We start from the raw sequence: 20,206 nt of genomic DNA, 5'->3' as shown, positions 1-20,206 counted from the left end.
TTCATCAGTGCTATTTTTTAATTTTTATTTTAAAGAAAAAAAGGTGGCAGAACTCACAATGAACACCTCCCTTGTTGTCTTACAATAGCAATGATGCCCACCTGAGAGGTGCCGGAGCTGCGTTTTGGAGAGTACGGACTGAAAAAAAAATCCCTGGTTTTCATTGAGCTATCCACCAGAACCCAAGTATCTTCTTCCTTGATAGGCGTAGCCAGTTCAGATCTCCATTGCATACGTGAATGTACATCACTTTACATCCAGTCACGCTGAATTTATTTTTTGCCATGCTGTTGTTGCCCATTCACTCACTTTTCAAGCTGTGCTTTTGAAGCTCTTTCCAGTGGCCTTGTTTATATTAAATTTACCGTATTTTTCGCCCTATAGGACGCACTTTTCCCCCTCCAAAAATGAAGGGGAAATCTGTGTGCGTCCTATGGGGCGAATGCAGGCTTTCGCTGAAGCTTGGAGAGCGAGAGGGGTCGGTGCGCACCGACCCCTCTCGCTCTCCAGGCTTCAGGAAGCTATCAGCAAGCCTGGGGAGCCCACGGGAGTTCCCGCAGGGCTCCCCAGGATGCGGATAGCAGCCTGCTTACTGAAGCGCGGGGCGCCCTGAAGCAGAGCACCCCGCGCTTCGGGAAGCTATCCGCAGCCTGCTGCACGGAGTGCGGGGAGCGCTGAAGCAGAGCGCCCCGTGCTTCAGGCAGACATCGGGCAGCCCCACAAGCTCGGGGGACAGCGGGGAGGCGCAGCGCCGCCATCCTGCTGTTCCCCGACCTGGTTTTGGGGGGAAAGAAAGGGGGAAAATCCTTTATTTCCCCCCCAAAAAAACTAGGTGCGTCCTATGGGACGAAAAATACGGTAGCTAAATTGTTGGGGAAATTAGTGGGTGCATGAGCTACACACTTCTGCAAGCAGCTGAGCAGTCCCTGCTTTTTACTCTTCCTTTCTTAGAGCAAGGAACAAACCATGGAGCAGCTATCTTAGCGTCATATGTGAGCCAACACTCATGGTTTGTTTCTCTCCAAAGAAATCATGAACGGGGACCCAAGTTTTTGTCCATGCATTTGTTTAGAAACCAATCAACCATGAATGCTTGTTTGCACATAATGCTAAGCCAGCCGCTCCATAGTTTGTTTTCCTGTTGTAGGAAAGGAGGAGCAAAGTGAGGGCTGCTTGGACTGAACAGCCAGCTTATTTCCTTAACTGTGGTTTATAACCAGGCTTACATATGAACAGTGTAAATGGAGTTGAATACAGTTTTATTTAGCAAGGAAGCCCTGCTTGTAAAGAGTTTTTAAAATGTCATTATTGTTAACGTGGTAATTGTTAATTGGGGAAACAAGTTTCTCTTGCGATTGTCCGCCTTCCATAGGTGGTTTTATATAAATTCAATGGGAAGTTGATGGCGCTTCCTATCTGAACAGTAGAAGAGTTTTGATTTGGTATCCCACTTTATCACTACCCTAAGGAGTCTCAAAGCGGCTAACAATCTCCTTTCCCTTCCTCCCCCACAACAGACACTCTGTGGGGTGAGTGAGGCTGAGAGACTTCAGAGAAGTGTGACTAGCCCAAAGTCACCCAGCAGCTGCATGTGGAGGAGCGGGGAAGCGAACCTGGTTCACCAGATTACGAGTCCACCGCTCCTAACCACAGAGGAGGGACGGGTAGTTCTTTCGTTGAGAATCTCAGTGGGGAACTTTGAAAATATAAGGTACCAGAATCAAGGAGGCCCATGGGAAGACACAGAACACGGCATTTCCATCTGTAAATGATTTAAAGAAAATGCAACGGACCACTTTTATGACAGAGAGCATTGCAAAAGAAGGGCAGCTTAATAGTCAACTATCCAGGATGTAGCCTGTTAATTAAATAACAATGAGCTGACTAATCACTTCTGGGTAAATGTCCATTAGCAACAGAACCTCCTGGTACTGGTCTAATCTCTTGGGTTTTTGGGATACAGGGCAGGTGTGCCTACCGTAAAACACACAGACAGGAGGAGCATTAATGCAACCTGAGGAAAGTCCAAAGCACAGAAATCCACTTAGGATAATGCTGTGTTCCGTGCAGTATGCCAAGAAGGAATAGCGGTAAATAGTCATTTAGACAGCGGTGTCCAGAAGAACTTCACATACGTTCTCAGCCAACCTTGTGACAGCTCTGCAAGGTTGGTTATAGTGGTGTTACCATTAATGCACACAGCCAGAAGGCTGAGATCCTGGTTTGCCTGCTTTAAGGGCATGCAGTGAATTCCTAGATGGGATGGGATTTGAACCAGGACTTCTTGGATCATAACGCTCACTGCCATTTCGCTACGGTACGTGCTTTTAAAGAAATGGACTGGGAAAGGAGGACATCTTCACTTTTCTTTTTCCAGAGCCTTTTGGAGGGCATTCCTTTACCTTAGGATGGCACCTCTCTTTGGCTAATGCTGGACTCAATAGGGTGTGGCTACAGCTCCATAAGTGCATAGCCAAATTGCCTGCTACTTTGTGTGTTTGTTCTGTTTTCCCTTTCTGTCTTCTTTCCTCCTGTCTTTTGTTCCTCCAAACCTCTCTCCCAAACCCCCTGGCTCCATTTCGTTCTTTTCCTGTTTCTTCTTTGTCCCTACAGTCTTTTTTTGGTTTGCACCCCACCTCCTTTGTTCCCAGAACGGAAGGAGGAGGGCCAACCCCTTGGGGTCCATGGAGAGGGTTGGGCAACAGCAGCATGGTCCCCATGGCTGTGCCTCCTCACAAGTAGGTGCAGGAGTGCTCAGGTGGGTCTGCATTGCCTGTGTGGCCTCCCCTTGCACAGCTAGCAGCAGGGGAAACTCCTGGCACTTCCAAAGATTATGACTTCATTGTCATGTCTAATTATATGGCACCTGTTTCCCCTTAGCCCCACCTCCTTCAGGGTCAGCTGAGCATAGCATGACCTCTACTATGGACAGCCACAGGAACTCTTCACCATCCCAGGGTCACAGACTGAGGAACACTTCTTTGTTGGAAGATGGTGGGCAAGGAAGGCCAGAATCACGCCTCCAAGTATGGTTTTGGTGCCAAATTCCCGGGGGTGCAACACAGAAAATGCTGTCCTGGGCAGTTCCTTTGGCTACACCTACTAAACAGACTCCTTGGCACCTAGGACCAGGTCTTTGGCACCCAGTGCCACCTTTTCAATAGTCCGCTGCACAGGAGGCAAAGTCTCTTGTAGCTTGTCAAGATGCTGGCAGACATAGGTGTTTGCTGAAGCAACCTGAGGTTCAAGCCTATTCAGGAGATGCTGTGCCCCACTTGCTGGCAAGGAGGCAAGCTTTTTAAATCCAACTTCTGCCATACCACAGACTGCTTAGATAGCTGGATGGGACCCCATTGCAGTGTTATGAGTAGCAGAAATGATCTTATAGGTTATGCTGAATGCAGCTTTCTCCCCTTCTCCCATTGCAGATTTCCCTGGGGAAGAGGAATTTCCAAAATTCTTACAGTGGGTTAAGGGGCTGGTGTCAAGAGAGGTCCAAGGGTTTACCACCTGAGTCTGCTAGCCTCTCCTACTGCAGTGCCCACTTCCAGGGCAATAAGCACAAAAGGAGGAAGCACAAATCCAGAGGTGTGTCTGCCCATAAAGGGGGACCAAGCCAGCAAACACTGTTAGGAGCATCTCCTCTTCCTCTTCGTCATCCTCTGCTGTCTGTACAGAGAACATTTCCCTTTTCATCTACACACACAGAGTGAGGTTTTGTTCCTTCCTTCCTTCCCTTTTCCATTTCTTTCTTCCTTTCTGTTTGGTTTGCTGCAGCCAATCAATACTGGGGCTGTTCCAGTTCGAGAAGAGCTGGAGCTCAATAGGCAATTAAGTGAAAGGAGTGCAATTTCACAGAGAGAAGATGCTGCTTTTGTTTTCAATTAAGTTGCTCTTCCGCTGTACATTGTCCAGATGACCTACTTGTTGAATATTCCATTCTAGCGGCGACCACAAAGCCACCATTCTGCTCTCTCTACTGTGCGCCTTTGCATGCCACTCACCCGCTGCCCCACCTAGGTTCTCTGCCCCATCTTAACCTTTTGACTTGCAAGTGTCCTTGTTTCACATTGCCTTGGGCTGTCAAAAACTGGCGACTCCTTGAATGCCCAATGAAACTCTTTCCTTCTGCCTCAGCAGTTTACAGCAGCAGCAGAAATGCTAATCCTTGCCCTGACTATTCCATTTCAGGTTTTCTTTTCTTCCTCCTCCTTTACTTGCAGAATTGCTGACGGCTGCATTAGTCGGGTGTCTCCTCTCGATCTGTGCTGTGGCACTGGTTCGCTTTGCATCTGTGCCCATGTTCACGTTCACCTTGACTTTGTGCCTCGTGTGTGGCCTCTGGGGAATCGGACATATAGATCACCCCCCCCTGTGGAATGCTGCTCCCTCGTAGTGTCACTGCAGCAAGGCCTGCTTGGCAGGTTTGGACCAGAGCTCCGTTAATGATGATTTTACCGCAGCGTAGTTTCCTTGATCTAAATGGCCTGTGGAAGCTGCTAATTGTGCACGGGGCAAAACATACAAGTCTCATACCAGCTTTGCGGCATGGCGATTTAAATTGGGGAAACCCCCTTTCCCCCCCACTGGCAAAGCCCTGATTGGATCAGGCTTCAAAAAAAGAGAAGAGGGAGAGAGAGAGCTTCAGTTTCCCATTTGCAAAATGGAGATGAAATTTGCCTTTCTTACTATGTTGTCTTACAGAATACTGAGGGCACTTCTGAATACTCTAAAGCACTATATAAATGTTTGTTGGTTGGTTGTTGGTACTCGCTTATTAGTGAATAACAACTCACTGCAGCAATACCAAATGGGAATGTAAATATATCCACAACCCAGTTGTGTGGTTTCATGAAGGGAACACTGTGGTGGGCGGTTCTCCACAGGTTTGGTCCAGGTCAATACACTTTGCCTCACTTCCTCTGTTCCTCAGTTTCCTGCTGAGTTTGTTCTGTCTCTTTTTGTTGTTTGCAGTGCGGCTCCATGAGAGCATTTCGGAAGAAGGCTTCCACTACCTCGTCTTTGATCTGTAAGTGCTTTCTGTTTAACTTTGATCCATCATCACTGACAAAAATGTGTGGGCTGTAGAAGGAGTTTCTAAATAAAATATATATCCAGGTGTTCTATTTTCTCCTCCCTTTCTGTTCCTCCAGACATTGCTACAGCAATTGATAGATTCAGGGGTGTGTGGGGTTGTTGTTTTTTAAACCCAAATTATGTGTGAATTTTGCACACAGTACTACACAGTGTATTTTACTAGAACCTGCGCAGACACCCCAAGTTCCACTGCCATGTCATTAGACCTTCCACCCTATACTGGCAATGATATATCCTTTGGACCTTAAAGTTTTCTAATCATAAAAGCAAAAAATAACCAGAGCAATAGGCTCTTGCCAACTGCAGGGATATCACATTTGTCTCTGCAGTTGATGAAATAAACCTGACCCAGTAATTCCTTGTACTTGGAGCCATTTTTTGGCCAGGAGTTGATAAGTCTAAAACAGGGTTTCCTAAACTTGGGTCTCCAGCTGTTTTTGGACTACAATTCCCATCAACCATGGCCACTGGTCCTGCTAGCTAGGGATGATGGGAGTTGTAGTCATAAAAAAAACAGTTGGAGACCCAGGTTTGGGTAACTCTAGTCTAAAAACACAAGCAAGGATTGCTTGTGGGTGTGCTGAAGAAGTTTATTCAATCCACCATTTGGGGATAGGCTTATCTGAGTTGGTGAAGTACGTTTGCAATTCCAATATGATGTTGGACATTCAGCAAAGCAATGTTTTAGGTGGCTTTCCAGACCTGGACAACGTTTTCAATCTTTTCATCTTGCGTACAACCAGAAGGCATAATAGGCACTGTAAATCAAGCTAAAATAATAGCTTGGCTTTAATCTGCGCATATGCACAACAAGCAGCAAGTTTTTATAGTTTCTGGATTGCTCTGAATTCTTCTGAAGAGTATTTAGGGAAGTCTGATGGAGGAATCCCATCTGCTTTGAGCAGGAAGTGTGAATTCTAACAGCCTCCAAATGAAAAGTGGGTACTTGTATCCTCATGAATTTATATCTCTTCCTAGGGTCACTGGTGGAGAGCTTTTTGAAGACATTGTTGCTAGGGAATATTACAGTGAAGCGGATGCCAGGTAAGAAGAGCTTGTCACTTTGTATGCCCCCTGATTTGGGTTGGGCAAACTGAATTCTCGCAGCACTGTTTGTGGAGTCTGTACTGTGTACGGTGCAAAGTTTTCTCCCATTCCACACCCTGTTAGTCCTATATTCTGTTTGGTACCTGTTCCCCTGAGAGCGGGAAAACACATGGATGTATTTAATTTTTGGACTTCCAACTACTGTCTCATAAAAAAAGGTAAAGGACCCCTGTCCAGCCAAAGGCAACAATGGGGTGTGGTGCTTTTTTCGCTTCAGGCCGGTGTTTGTCCGCAGACAGCTTTCCGGGTCATGTGGCCAGCATGACTAAACTGCTTCTGGCGTACAGAACATCGTGATGAGTGCCAGAGCGCATGGAAACACATGCCGCAGCCGTACCTATTTATCTACTTGCACTTTGATGTGCTTTCAAATTGCTAGGTTGGCAGGAGCAGGGACAGATAAACAGGAGCTCACCCCATCACATGGATTCGAACCGCCAACCTACCAATCGGCAAGCCCAAGAGGCTCAGTGATTTAGACCACAGTGCCACCCACTCCCTGAAACCATACACCTATGCTGCAGCATTTTTAGGAGGGTGGGGTAGTTCTGCTATAGCTGTTGCATTTCTTTCCCTGTACCTACATTTTAGGCACAACTTTGGCAGGGTTTTCAGTTGCCTGAATAAAGTCAATCTGAGAGCAGCCTGCAAGGCACCTAAAATAGCAAAAAACGTGCTTAGCCTTGCAGTTCAGCTCATCTTTGCATAACACAGTATTTCCACATCACCTGGGCCCAGGGGTTTACCGACACCTACGGTTAGGAAGTGTATTTGGAAAGCTTCACCAGGCTGCTGAAACCTTCCTAAATCTCAGTTGAAAGGAATGAGAAGGCCATCTGCCTGACTCCGACTCTGCGTCGCAAGGCAGGATAGTCTACTGCGCCTCCCCCAGCAGAACAGTCTGTGCAGTCGTGCTCATAATAGGCTGCAACTGAAGAGATGCATACTAGTGCCAGCAGAGCAATTAGCTCCGCATTACCTGGTCCTCTTCAACTTTGATCAAGTAAGCAAGTCGAACCACATGCAGTGGAGACGTCAGGAAACCGGTGCTCTCATTGCAATAATCAAAAAGCAGTTTCTAGTCTTTATGGTTGTAGGGAGGCTGTGGATACATTCAGCTAGATGTGTGCAAGTGAGAGGAGATTTGGGTGCATCTTTGTTGTATGGAAGTCTTTAATGGTTGAAGGAAGCCGGCAGCAAAGCAAAGCAAGGCAAGGATTCCTCCTCCTCCAATAAATGCAATCTATCCCAGCCTGAAATGTTGCTTTAAAAGCAATTCATGGGAAATACTGTTATTAACGCCACACTTGCCAGCCACACTTTTTTTTTTGGCTGCAGAAGGAGAACAGTGCCACTTAAGCAAAGCTTTGGGGGGGGGTCCTCGCCCGTGTAAATGTCTCTGGGTGGTCATATTCCCAGCTTATCTCCTGCTCCCCTGGATTCCCCCTCCAGCTTGAAGAAGTCTAGCGCTTCCTTGCTCAAGTCATTGCTAGCTTGTCCCCTTGCAGCTTCGAGCTGCATTCCAAAGCCGGCTGGAGAGAGCTAGCAAGTGAGAGCGGAGTTTGTGCCAATCTGACCTTCCCAGAGACTCATTGCGCTTTTGCCATTTTTGGCCAGAAAGTCTCTTGCTGTGAATTTGGCTGTGTCCTAGTTATACAGATCCCCCAACCGCCCCCCCCCTTTCTGGGATTGAGAAGATAGAGTCACAGGGCCTGCCAGAGTGGTTTACATTGAAAGCCCCTTTTACTGGGTGGTGGAAGCTGTGCCTTGCACAGCCTTGTTCTTTCCTAGAGCAAGCCCGTGTCCTCAACACTTAAAGCAGATTCTGAAAACACACACACTTTCCCCCTCTCCCCCCCCTGCCCCAGGCACTGCTGTTGCTACCTTTTCAGAGGGATTTGCACCAAGATGGGTCTGACTCCTGCAACGTGAAATTGCCAAGGGGTGGTTTGAAACCTGTAACTTCCTAGGAACAGATTCCTATGGTGTGCTGCAGGAGCTGTTAAAATACACACTCCTCCGTACACCAAAGAGACTTTGCTACTTGCAGTAAGTCGCTTACATACCAGCTGCCGTGTCTGCTTCCTTCCAAGCGCTTGGAAACCTCTATCTGGTTGAGCATTCCCAGAAATCTGTGTGTGTTGCCTCATGCACAGGCAATGTGGGTGTAGTGTTGTCCTGACATGATAGGTGTAAATGACATGTTGCTCCTCTCTCTGCAAAAAGAGGGAGAAACAAGAGGCAGCAGATTTTCATTGAGCTTGCAGGGAGCTTGAAGAGGGAAACAAGGGAACTGAAAATGCACGCTGAGTGGGTTCTGTGCTTAAAAGGTGTCCAGCTCCTCTCTGCAGACGCATATCATCTTTGTAATGTGGTTGCATTTATCGCTACTAAAACCTTTCCACGCTGGCGGGATCCCAGCCTTGAGACTGATGGAGGAGGCTGCTGATTGATTAAAGTCTCGAGGAGTTCTGCCAAATGTAGGCGAGTGCAGTTTGTAAGCTGGCCCCTGCCACTCATATTTTGTGGGGTGCATGGTGTTCTCTTTTGCGTACCTGTGGACAATTTCAGGGACCGGTCGAAGCTTGTGGGGCTTCCAAGCACACTGCAGCAAGCTGAAATGCAAGGTACTGCGATCTGCACCATCTTCACAGTAGATCACACAGGTAACAGTTAAGGCATAGGATTGCACCAGAACTGCCCTGTATTTACTAGTTGCAATATTTATGTATTACTGCTCCCTGGTTCCACTGCCTTTTGGTCATAGTTATAGGTGATGATATAATCTTGACACTTCTGCCTTGGGAGCCTTGACGTTATCAATAAATAAATACATTAATGAATAACACTCTTCCTTTTTTTCTTTTCTGCAGCCACTGCATTCACCAGATTTTGGAGAGTGTCAATCATATCCATCAGCATGATATTGTACACAGGGACTTGAAGGTAATCCTTTCTTTTGGTGAAAATGCAGAGTTGCTTTGAAGCTGTCGTTGGTAGGAATGGAAATGAGATCGAGATAGCGACACAGGATGGGCCTTATTTCCAACTAGCATGAATTACAGTTTTCTTTTGGGACTGCTCAATCACCTACTCATACCTTTGCTCCTGTAACACCCAGTGCTCTACCTAATTCTGCATTTTATAGAATCTCAGAATATTCAGAACAGGTATGCTGCATAATATGGAGGTATGCTGCATAAGGTACCCTGAAGATGCTCTTAGTTATATGACTGTTGTACGTACACATCTTGTTGTTCTTTAACCCAGTGCTAAAGTTGGTTGCCTTGCAGAAAGCATTCGCTTCCTCCTAAAACTCTTCGTGTTCTCCTTTCAGGCTGGTTTTTTCCTTATTTCTTCCCCCTCTTACTGAATTTTTCTCTGTGTTTAGCCCAAGGGTCCTCAAACTTTTTCAGCAGGTGCCCAGTCCACTGTCCCTCAGACCTTGTGGGAGGCCGGACGATGAGTGGCCTGTGAAAGGGCTCCGAAGAGGGGCTGGCACCAACAAAGCCCAGCCCCCTTCCTCCTCTAGGCAGGGCAGGGAGAAGCCAGGAGGAGGGAGGGAGGGAGGAGGCGCCGCCGCGCCGTGTGAGAGAGAGGGAGAGGGAAAGAACATGCATGTTGGCGATCCATGCGGCGATTCCCGGACCTTCCGCGGGCCAGATTTAGAAGGCACTTGGGCCCGATCTGGCCTGCAGGCCTTAGTTTGCCAACCCATGGTTTAGTCTCCTCGGCACTCCTTTGATGTTTTTGTGCTCATTTTTTGCGGCTTGTTCTGTAGTTGGTTTCCTTATCTACAACCTCTTTAGACTCGGTATTGTCCTCTGCTTTGCTGACTTTAGTCACAGTAGCCTCTGGATTCCAACCCCACCTCCCTGTCTAGTCTTTTGCTCCTGAAGCTAAGGCTTTTCAAACTTCTAGTCATTAGCTCTCAGTGGGGAGGGGTTAGCCTGTTTTCCTCTTTCGTTTGCTAATGATCAGCTAAGGATCTGCTATTGCTCCTGGCTTCTTTGCCTGGATTTAAATGGAATGGCATAGATGAAGTCCACACGCTCCTGCCAGGAGCGAATTACAGCCAGTAAAGGCAATAGACATTTTTACAGCTAGTTCTGCTTCTACTCAAGTTTTGGCTTTCAGCTCTAATGATATCTAATGATACCTGCCCTACCAAGGATGCAGTAGACCGTACTTCTTCACTCACTTGTTTTCAACCCCTTTCCTAGCATGAAATTCGCCTTTTCCACAGCTCCCACACATGTCGTCAATACCTTCATTGTCCCATCATCCACAATCTTATTTCAACTGAGCTATTTACCACAAATCAAATAACTGTTGAGTTGGAAGGGACCCCAAGCTCCTCTAGTCCATTCTCTTGCAATGCAGGAATCTCAGTTAGAGCATCTATAACAGACGGCCATCCAGCCTCTGCGTAAAAGCCTCCAAGGAAGGAGAGTCCACCACCTTCTGAGGGAGCCTGCAAGATCTCTTTCCTGTTCAGTCTCACCTCCCTCAGCTCAGTTCCCATCAGTATACTTGTGAGGCTATGATTTTTGGCTTAGTTTACAAGGCAAACTAAAAGGGACGCGGTGGCGCTGTGGGTTAAACCACAGAGCCTAGGGCTTGCCGATCAGAAGGTCGGCAGTTTGAATCCCCGCGTCGGGGTGAGCTCCCATTGCTCGGTCCCTGCTCCTGCCAACCTAGCAGTTCGAAAGCACATCAAAGTGCAAGTAGATAAATAGGTACCACTTTATAGCGGGAGGGTAAACGGCGTTTCCGTGCACTGCTGTGGTGGTTTGCCAGAAGCGGCTTAGTCATGCTGGCCACATGACCCGGAAGCTGTAAGCAGGCTCCCTCGGCCAGTAAAACGAGATGAGCGCCACAACCCCAGAGTCATCCGCGACTGGACCTAATGGTCAGGGCCCCCTTTACCTTTACCTTTACATTGACTCGCATTTGCCCTTTTACTGCTCATTCACTCCGTTTGGAGATACCCTTATGGAGCTTTTCACAATTTCGCTTTTATTTTTACCAGCCTGAATAGTTTGGGGTCATCAGCAAGCCTGACCACTTCACTGCTAACCCACAAGACTCGGTCATTTATGGGCAAGTGGAAAAAATACAAGTTGCAATACATAACTTTGAGGGACCCCACATCTTAACATCTAAGCACTGAGAGAATGGTCCATTTATTCCTACTCTCTGTTTTACATGGCAGCTAAGGAGTGGTGTGTGTGTTTGTGGGGCTCTCTGTTCACATAGGGTGACAGCCTGGACCAACAAACGTGGCTGGCATCCCCTATGAACAGTAAGCATGTCCTTAAACATGCTTCCCCAAAGCTCTGCTGTGTTTCGGAGTTCCACAGCAGGTGATCAAAGGTTCGTTGGCAGAGAAATCAATGTGGACAAGGTTCCCTGCAGGTGAGAAGTTTGAAAACTGCTGGCTTGCCAGACTGCGATCCAATGAAAGCTGCCAAAATAGGTTTTGACTTTTGTCTTCCTCAGCAGCTATTTTATAAAACCACGGCACTTTTAATTTCTTGTCTGCACTATGTGTTCATTGGCATCATTCATAGCATATACACTCACTTAGCAGAGAAGTTTTGTGCTAGTATGAAGCTTTAAGATACTGGAGCCTTCAGATTGCAGCTGTGAGACAGCAAATATTTTGAGGTCTATTGCAAAACCAGAAAAAAGAAAATTAGTTCCCATCATGAGAAAATGGCTCTGACCCCTTTTCTCTGAAAAGACCTATAGTCAGTGCAGGGGCCTGCCTCATCAAATATCTCTTTGTGCCTTTGGCCATGAAGAGTTCAGGGCAACGTCTGGAAAGTTCTTTGAAGTGGTAATAAGATTTTCTCCTTTTGCCTCAGACATTTGTATGCTCCTCCAGCAAGGCTGTCCTTTGTGAGAGAGTCTTAACTTCCCGCCTGCTTTTTTTGTGAACTTTTGCTAGAAAACTGACCACAGGAGATCTGAGTTTGTTCAAGACAGGGGTGATCTTTGATCTTCCTAATCAGTATCTGTTAGGTACGGAAAAGGTTTGAGCGAGCGGGGGGGGGGGGAGAGAAAACTTCCAGCTTAAGGAAAAGGCAACTAAACAACGCAGATATAAGTTACTTTGCTGGGAATCAAAAGAGGAAAACAGGTGTAGCATTATCAACGTGGGGAATTGCAAGAGCATGTTAAAATGTGTATGATTCATTGATTTGTATCAAGGAACTACATTCTATTCTTAAATCTGACATTTGCTTTAATACTGATATTCAAGTGTTAGTATTTAAGTGTTTATTTAAGTATTTAAGTATAGTGAATACTAATACATACTATTGCTACATCTACCACTTGCTTAAATATAAGACCAAACTAAATGTGATGGAGCAGCCATGTTCTTGATCTGATGTCTGCAGTGACTGTGTATGTTTGTTTGTTTATATCCCGCCCTCCCCAGCCGAAGCCAGGCTCAGAGTGGCTAACAACAATAAAAGTAACACAGCATTCTAAAATCAATTCCTAATGGGGCTGGGCGGAGGGGGGGGGGGCGTGATGTATGTGATGTTTAATTTTCACGTGAACTTCATGCCCCCTTCTCAAGCCCCAAATTATGCAGTGGTATGCAGGTTAAGGGGACACAGGTGGCGCTGTGGGTTAAACCACAGAGCCTAGGGCTTGCCGATCAGAAGGTCGGCGGTTCGAATCCCTGCGACGGGGTGAGCTTCCATTGCTCAGTCCCTGCTCCTGCCAACCTAGCAGTTCGAAAGCACATCAAAGTGCAAGTAGATAAATAGGTACCACTCTGGTGGGAAGATAAACGGCATTTCCGTGCACTGCTCTGGTTTGCCAGAAGTGGCTTAGTCATGCTGGCCACATGACCCAGAAGCTGTACGCCGGCTCTCTTGGCCAATAAAGCGAGATGAGCCCTGCAACCCCAGAGTCGGTCACGACTGGACCTAATGGTCAGGGGTCCCTTTACCTTTACCTATGCAGGTTAAGAGAGTGGAATCCTCTCCCTAGCCTTACCTACTCGCCTCTTGTCACCTGAGCTCTTTTCTCCAGCTGATACCAGAAGTGAGTTGGGCTGTGAGAAGAGTGCCTGCAGTGATGGAGCAAAGGGTGGTAAAGTGGGGACACTACTTTGCATGCTAAGTTTATATGCCCTGATGTGTACTTTTTCATTGGTGAAGAATGTAAGCACCCCTGCCTTTTGGTTTTGGAATTTGGCTGAATGTGGAGCCATTTGAATCTGCCGCTAGTCAACTGTGAGGCCATCCTGCCCAAGGTGTTAATCTGTCTCTTGTATGGAAATGCTTGTTCCATACTTAAGATTGCCACTGCAACTGCACAAGGATTCACAGTTAGTCACTCACATGGAAACCAGATGCAAATTAGGAACTGCCCAGAACTTGCCCGTATTGGCTCTCCCACCCCATGAAAGTTTGGAGGGAGATAAGTGCCCTGTCAGACCTTTGGTAGCATCCCATCACTGGAGCACCTTTCAAATTGATGTTTACTACCGGAAAGCCATTTGCACGAGTCATGTGGTAAACCACTCATGCAGTGTTATAAAACTACTGCAAAGAATGCTTTAGGGAGTAGTTTATTGCAGCATAATGTTTAAGTGCATGCAAAGTAGGGATATATCCTGCATTAGCCAATGCTGCAGATGGATTCAAATGGAAGTGAACATCACTTTGAGATGCTTTTTTCCTCGCCTTTAACAAGACCCCACAAGTGTTAATATTGCTGCTCTCATAGAAAATTAAAATCTCTGAACAGTGAGTATCCTGTGCCAGGATGCCTTCTCCTCCTCCTCCTCCCACTCCCCCCTCCTCCTCCTTCCAGTGTTCCATCTCTTACTACAAGAAAGCCAAGAGCTACAATGAGTATTTTGTACATGTGGCTAGATTAACAAAATATAGTATATTGTTTTCTGCTGTCATTGTGGGAATGGGGAGAGGCTTATATAAAGGCTGGAGAGCCCAAACCTAGGAACAAACTACGTTGATTGGGCATAATACCACCACTTTGTCTCCAGCGAGTAAAACTTTCTCTTCGGGGTTGGAATGGCATCAGTGTTGGGATCTAGAAACTAGGTAATTCACGGGGGTTGTTGAGCTGTGCGTTGATGTATTTGTCTCTGCTTACAGTCCAATCAGTATGTTGCACACCGCTTCCAAATGCTCCACCCCTGCTCCTCCAACGTTTTGTGGGGAGGTATGAAGGGGGCTTCTTGGTGTGTTTGGGGAACACTGTGTTATTAGAGTTCTTGAGCGTGGCGAGTCTTCTAAGCAAGCTTAACCAATTTTGGGGAAGCTTCTTTGTGCATTCCATTGAACGTGCTTGGAAGACCCCGTTGGACCTTCCTGCTCAACACACAGAAGGACAGGGACTTTGGGGTGGTGCATGTGGTTCCATGACTGATTCCTGTTAAGGCATGATTCCGGAAAAGAACAAGTGCATAAATCATGACAGTTACATGCAATGAAGTCTGGGTGTGACAACTTCAAAGAGAACTTCAAAAGGTGTCAAAGAATATTGTTCTGTTTGTCGACACCCACCCACACCCATTGCAACATGCTTATAGCATGGTTGAGAAATCTCTGGGACTCCAGGTATTATCGAACTACAGTTCCCATCATCCTTGACTATCTGCTGTGCTGTTTGGGGCTGATGGGAGTTGGAGTCAAACAGCATTTCCCTGTTCCTGGCTTTAGAGTAAAGCATAGTTTTTATCAGATGCAGTGGTTTGCTTTCTTCTCCCAGGCAGAGATTAGACAGACATGGGTCTGTAGGACCACAGAGAGCTGCAAAACAAGCAACTTGTTTGAATAATAGCCAAGCTAAACTATTTTTTTTTATGGGTGCAGGCTCTGAACTCACGAGGTTGAAACGATGCTTCTGAACATGCTGCCCAAGTATTTCTTTTTTGCAGGAATCATGGGGCTTGTAGTTTTCTCTGTCTAGAAAAACAAGGGTAGGGGATGACATTGTTTCTGGTTCAGGAAGGCCTGCCCAGTGAGCCTTCTTCACTGCTTGCCATTTCCTCCTCATTCCCATAGATTTTGTTTATGAGGAGGAGGCTTGCAGGGGGCCATGAAAATTACCTTGCCATTTTTTGAGTATTCAGCAGGAATGCTTGCCAAAAAAACAGGTGAGCTTTGATGCAAGCTGGGGTGGGTGGGTCATGCACCACTAGTATTGACAATATTAGCATAATCTTTGGGAAGAAGGTGATTAAACTGGAGCTACTAGAAATAAGAAGTGTATAATATCTGGACACTGAAGTTATTACACAATTGCTTATGAATGTCCAGTCTTCCCTGGGAATTGAATTACTGGTAAACTATTTCATTGTTCCGTTATGTGACATATGTTCGTGCTGAGCCTTTCTGGTTCATTTTTAATTTTAAAAGAGGTTCATTACCTAGCCTTATGTTAAGAGAGCAAGGCCAACACTCCCACCATGAATGCTGAAGCTCTCACAACCAGCCAGGAATCATAATCCAGATGCAGAACAGAGTTGTGATACGCACCAGTGGAATGGCATGTCTTCAGCCTTGGCATGAGGCTTTGGCTGTAAATAACTCCCACAGTTATATATATACCGTATTTTTTGCTCTATAAGACTCACTTTTTCCCTCCTAAGGGGAAATGTGTGTGCGTCTTATGGAGCGAATGCAGGCTGTGCAGCTATCCCAGAAGCCAGAACAGCAAGAGGGATTGCTGCTTTCACTGTGCAGCGATCCCTCTTGCTGTTCTGGCTTCTGAGATTCGGAATATTTTTTTTCTTCTTTTCCTCCTCCAAAAACTAGGTGCGTCTTGTGGTCTGGTGCGTCTTGTAGAGCGAAAAATACGGTATACAGTGGTACCTCGCAAGACGAATGCCTCGCAAGACGAAAAACTCGCAAGACGAAAGAGTTTTTCGTTTTTTGAGTTGCTTTGCAAGACGAATTTCCCTATGGGCTTGCTTCGCAAGACGAAAACGTCTTGCAAGTTTGTTTCCTTTTTCTTAAAACCATTAATACCCAGGGTGCATTGCTTGAAGAGGTGCTTCGCAAGACGAAAAATTTGCAAGACGAAAAAACTCGCAGAACGAATTAATTTCGTCTTGCGAGGCACCACTGTATATCTTGAGCCAGCTGTGTGATGTGCCAGGGAAGAGAGTGGGAAGTAGACAAATTTATGGGAAAATGGTGGTGGTCAACTCAGTGCCCTTAGCTGCTGCATGCATTTCCCTCCCCCTAAGTCTGATTATTATGCACCCACATCCTTCAAAGTATGAGCAAGAATATTGTGCACTGCCTATCTGTAGTATCCTATCTGATGTACTGCATAGCAGTAGTTGAATTTCTAGTTGTTGTTACTGCTGATGTAAGGGCTTGCCAGTGTTGATGGAGCCATTGCTATTAAGCCCTTGTGGAGGACTGTGTCTCTTGCTTTACACACACACACACACACACACACACACACACACACCTTTGCAGCAGCCCCATGATTTCTAACCAGGAGGAGGGAAAACAGGATTGTGAGAATTGATACATTAATCAAAATCTAGGGGTAGGGCATTTTCTTGGCTGGACTGCCTCTCCTTGCAGGTGGAGATGGGATGTTTGGATGCTCCCATATGGAGGATTGCCTCCCTGCTTTTAGAAAATACGGTATGTTGGGAACACAAAACGATTCAGCTTGGACCTTCTGTGTCCAAAGACCCAACAGTTTATTTCATGTTCATATGCTAGTCCGAAGTGGTTGTAGACCGGGAACATGGTTAACGATCTTTGCAGGCTGACAAAGTGAAGAGTAACTCTACTTAACATTTGGGAATATGTTATAGTTAAACAAAAGTCTAGCAGGAATTGAAATATACACATCCGATGGGAAATGAAGGGGGTGGGGAAGAAGAAATAATGCTAAATTATTTTAAGTATTGAAATGGAATTAGGAAATGTATGTAACATTGAGCAGCAAGGAAGGAAGGGAAGAGAAACATCAAGTTAGCAGGATGGTAAGTCAACTTTTCATTTTGTATTAATTTGATGTTAATTTGTTAAAACTTTTGAAAAGCAATAAAAAATAGTTTGCAAAAAAAGGGGAAAAGGAACATGGTTACCACCTGATTCAGATTAGAGCAGAAAGTAGCCCTGAAACAAGTAAATACTGGACTTCAGCTCAGACTTAAGTGTGTGCCTTCAAAGAATACAGTGGAACCTTAGTTTACATACGCTTCAGGTTACAGATGCCGCTAACCCGGAAATAGTACCTTGGGTTAAGAACTTTGCTTCAGGTTGAGAACAGAAATTGTGCAGCAGTGGTGCAGCGGCAGCAGGAGGCCCCATTAGCTAAAGTGGTGCTTCAGGTTAAGAACAGTTTCAGGCTAAGAACAGACCTCCAGAATGAATTAAGTTCTAAACCCGAGGTACCACTGTATCTTTTCTAGACACTTGATCCCAATGCATTTCTCATAGTGGATTATGGGTGCGAGCTTTCCAACACTTACTAGTAAATCCTTCCCACCACACTGGCTTCTTCGGGTATGTTTGACCTATTCCCGCCATGGAGCACAACAGAACTGATCCCTGAACATCCACCTGGCCTATTTTCTGGGCACCCTGTCAGTTCTAAATCCGCCTGGAACAAAAGCTTCAGTTGCCATGAATATCGGAGGCCATGGAAAATAAACATTCTTTCTGTGTGCTCAGTGCTTGCCCCCAAATAAGGATCCTGTTCCCTAACACCATGGGGCACCCTCATCAACCCCCCCCCCCAAGTTTACGTTGGGTGTGGTTTTTCATTACTTGAACCAGCTGCCCTGTTTTAAGTTGAATTTCATAGTCTGCTTAGTTAAGAGTTTGCGTGTTAAGATACAAGAACCCCGATCTCTCCAGAAGTAGAATGATGCCAGCCCCGGGCGATCCGTACTCCAGTCTGTTTCTGAGCCCCTTGCTTCTGCCTTCTCTGATTATCTGCATTGGAGCTGTTTTAGTTTTGTCTCATGCCCTGAGCAAGGAGGGAAGGATATAGTGGCTATTCTCCTCAGCCTCATGGCAACAGAGGCCTCGCCGTAATAAATCCTTGCAGATGAAAATTTCCAACAGAGCTCACATTGAATCAGCAGACAAGAGCGCTGCAGTGACTACATAACCAGCCCCATCTGGATCTCTCCATTCAGCAGTCCTTAGCTGGATGCTCTGCGTTCCGTGATGGACTTTACAATTGAGCAAAGAATACAAAGAGAACCGTTCTGTGATGGAAGAGTTTCTGTCCCTTAAAACTGCCCAGCATAGGCTTGAAAGAACCGAACGGGCTTGTCCAGCTTCCTGCCCACCCACCCTCATGATTCACAAAAGCGGGGTGAATTATGCAAATGCGTGTTGATTTGCATAACTTAGAATTTCTGCTCTTTTATTGGTGCATAACTTCAAATCCCTTGCTCTGTGCAAATAAATCACTGTGTACATGGTCCTGCATATTATCCCCCCCCCTTTTTTTACTTGTCCTGTGCCTTGGGGACCTGGTATGATGTTCATTGGGAGTTGTATCACTGCAGTTTGCTATGTCTGCTGCATCATTATGTCTCCACATGGATGTTATCTCCAGCAGAAGTGAAGGAAGTGTACCGCCAGTGCCATCTACTGTCAATATATTTAATAACTTGTCTTGGATTGCAAGGGTTGCCTAGGAGAATTCTATATAAATTAACTTCATAATCTTTGGGGTAGGGTGGGAGGGGAACACGGTTTCCTTTGCAGAATGCCACCAGTTGGAGCTCGTCATAGGTGCAAGTTTGAAGTTGGCTTTTTAAAGACAGCTCTTCTTTTTTCCAAATGCTTTTTATTGAGATTTAAGAATACCAACACCAACCAACAAACATACATCAAATCTTATTACATATTACATATATCCTACTTTATGCTCCATAGAGCCATTGACTTCCGTCCTTCCCTTCCGCAAGTTTTCTTATTCCAATCTATAATTCAGTTTCATTGGTTAAAAATTACACCATGACATAAGATTTAATTCAATCCTGCCAACGTTTTTATATTTCTACAGTTCTCACTTATATAAACCATAAATTTACTCCATTCTTTTTGTTACTTTAAAGACAGCTCTTCTGTTGGAGAGGACATTTGTAGGTGTGAACTTTTCAAAATATATACCAGGCGTTTGTAGAGAGAATATATTTACTCAAGGTTTTCCTTCTCTTCTTGTTTTCTCTCCTCACCTTCCTAGCCTGAGAACTTGCTCCTTGCGAGTAAGTGCAAGGGTGCAGCTGTCAAGCTGGCTGACTTCGGACTTGCGATTGAAGTTCAGGGGGAGCAACAGGCATGGTTTGGTAAGTGTGTCCCCAAACAGGAAGAAATCTAAGATTGTCCACGGGGTTGTGCTCTGATTGAAGGGAATATTGATGACGGTATTTACTGTGCCAGTGGAAATCAGTGATGCAATCTCTCTAGGCTGTGCATCAAATAACTTTATTTTTTTCCAGAGACAAATCTATCTTCTGGGTGTTTTGCAAACTTCCATGTGCACACAGCTCACACCTGCAGTGAACAGCCAGTAGCTAGAAATGCACTGTTCTTGCAGTAACACAGTGAGAGTAGTTTGACTGCCACCAAAAGCAGCAGCAAAGTACATTGGTCATCAGCCAAGTACTGTCCTCCTGTCTAAACTGGAGCTCAAATGATGCTCTCCCATCCTGCTAGAACCAATGTTACACCAGTCTAATAAATCCCATAGCTAGCATATTCACTCTTTTTGGAGCATTTCCCCCCAGCATGGGACCCCAGCTACAAACCAAAAACTGGCGCCTAAAACATTTCCAGGTGCCTTATTTGCTTCCCTCTCTCCTTACCACCTTAGTGGCATTTTCTGTTCCAAATGCTCCCTGTGCATATCTGGAAATGGATGAGTCTGGCGTTTTTGTTTGGGTTTGCTGAACATACAGTAATAATATGATATGGCTCAAGGTTTCCTGATAGGATGTCGTCTCATTTGCTTTGTTATT

General features: G+C 45.8%; 1 protein-coding gene across 31 annotated transcripts in view; it reads left to right on the top strand.

Moving 5' to 3' along the window:
• The window catches only part of CAMK2G (calcium/calmodulin dependent protein kinase II gamma), a 158,373-nt gene that overhangs the window by 80,818 nt on the left and 57,349 nt on the right, over positions 1–20,206 (top strand). For all 31 annotated transcript variants that reach the window (XM_053388029.1, XM_053388033.1, XM_053388028.1 and 28 more), the window contains exons 4-7: positions 4,975–5,029; positions 6,076–6,141; positions 9,078–9,150; positions 19,432–19,534. In XM_053388029.1, coding sequence (XP_053244004.1) covers positions 4,975–5,029; positions 6,076–6,141; positions 9,078–9,150; positions 19,432–19,534 — 297 coding nt within the window. The remainder of the gene's footprint in view (positions 1–4,974; positions 5,030–6,075; positions 6,142–9,077; positions 9,151–19,431; positions 19,535–20,206) is intronic.

This window comes from Podarcis raffonei, chromosome 5, assembly GCF_027172205.1.
Source record: "Podarcis raffonei isolate rPodRaf1 chromosome 5, rPodRaf1.pri, whole genome shotgun sequence".
In the NCBI taxonomy this organism is placed as follows: Eukaryota; Metazoa; Chordata; class Lepidosauria; order Squamata; family Lacertidae; genus Podarcis; species Podarcis raffonei.
Note: the sequence above shows the minus strand (reverse complement) of the source record. Positions and strands in the feature narration are given on the sequence as shown.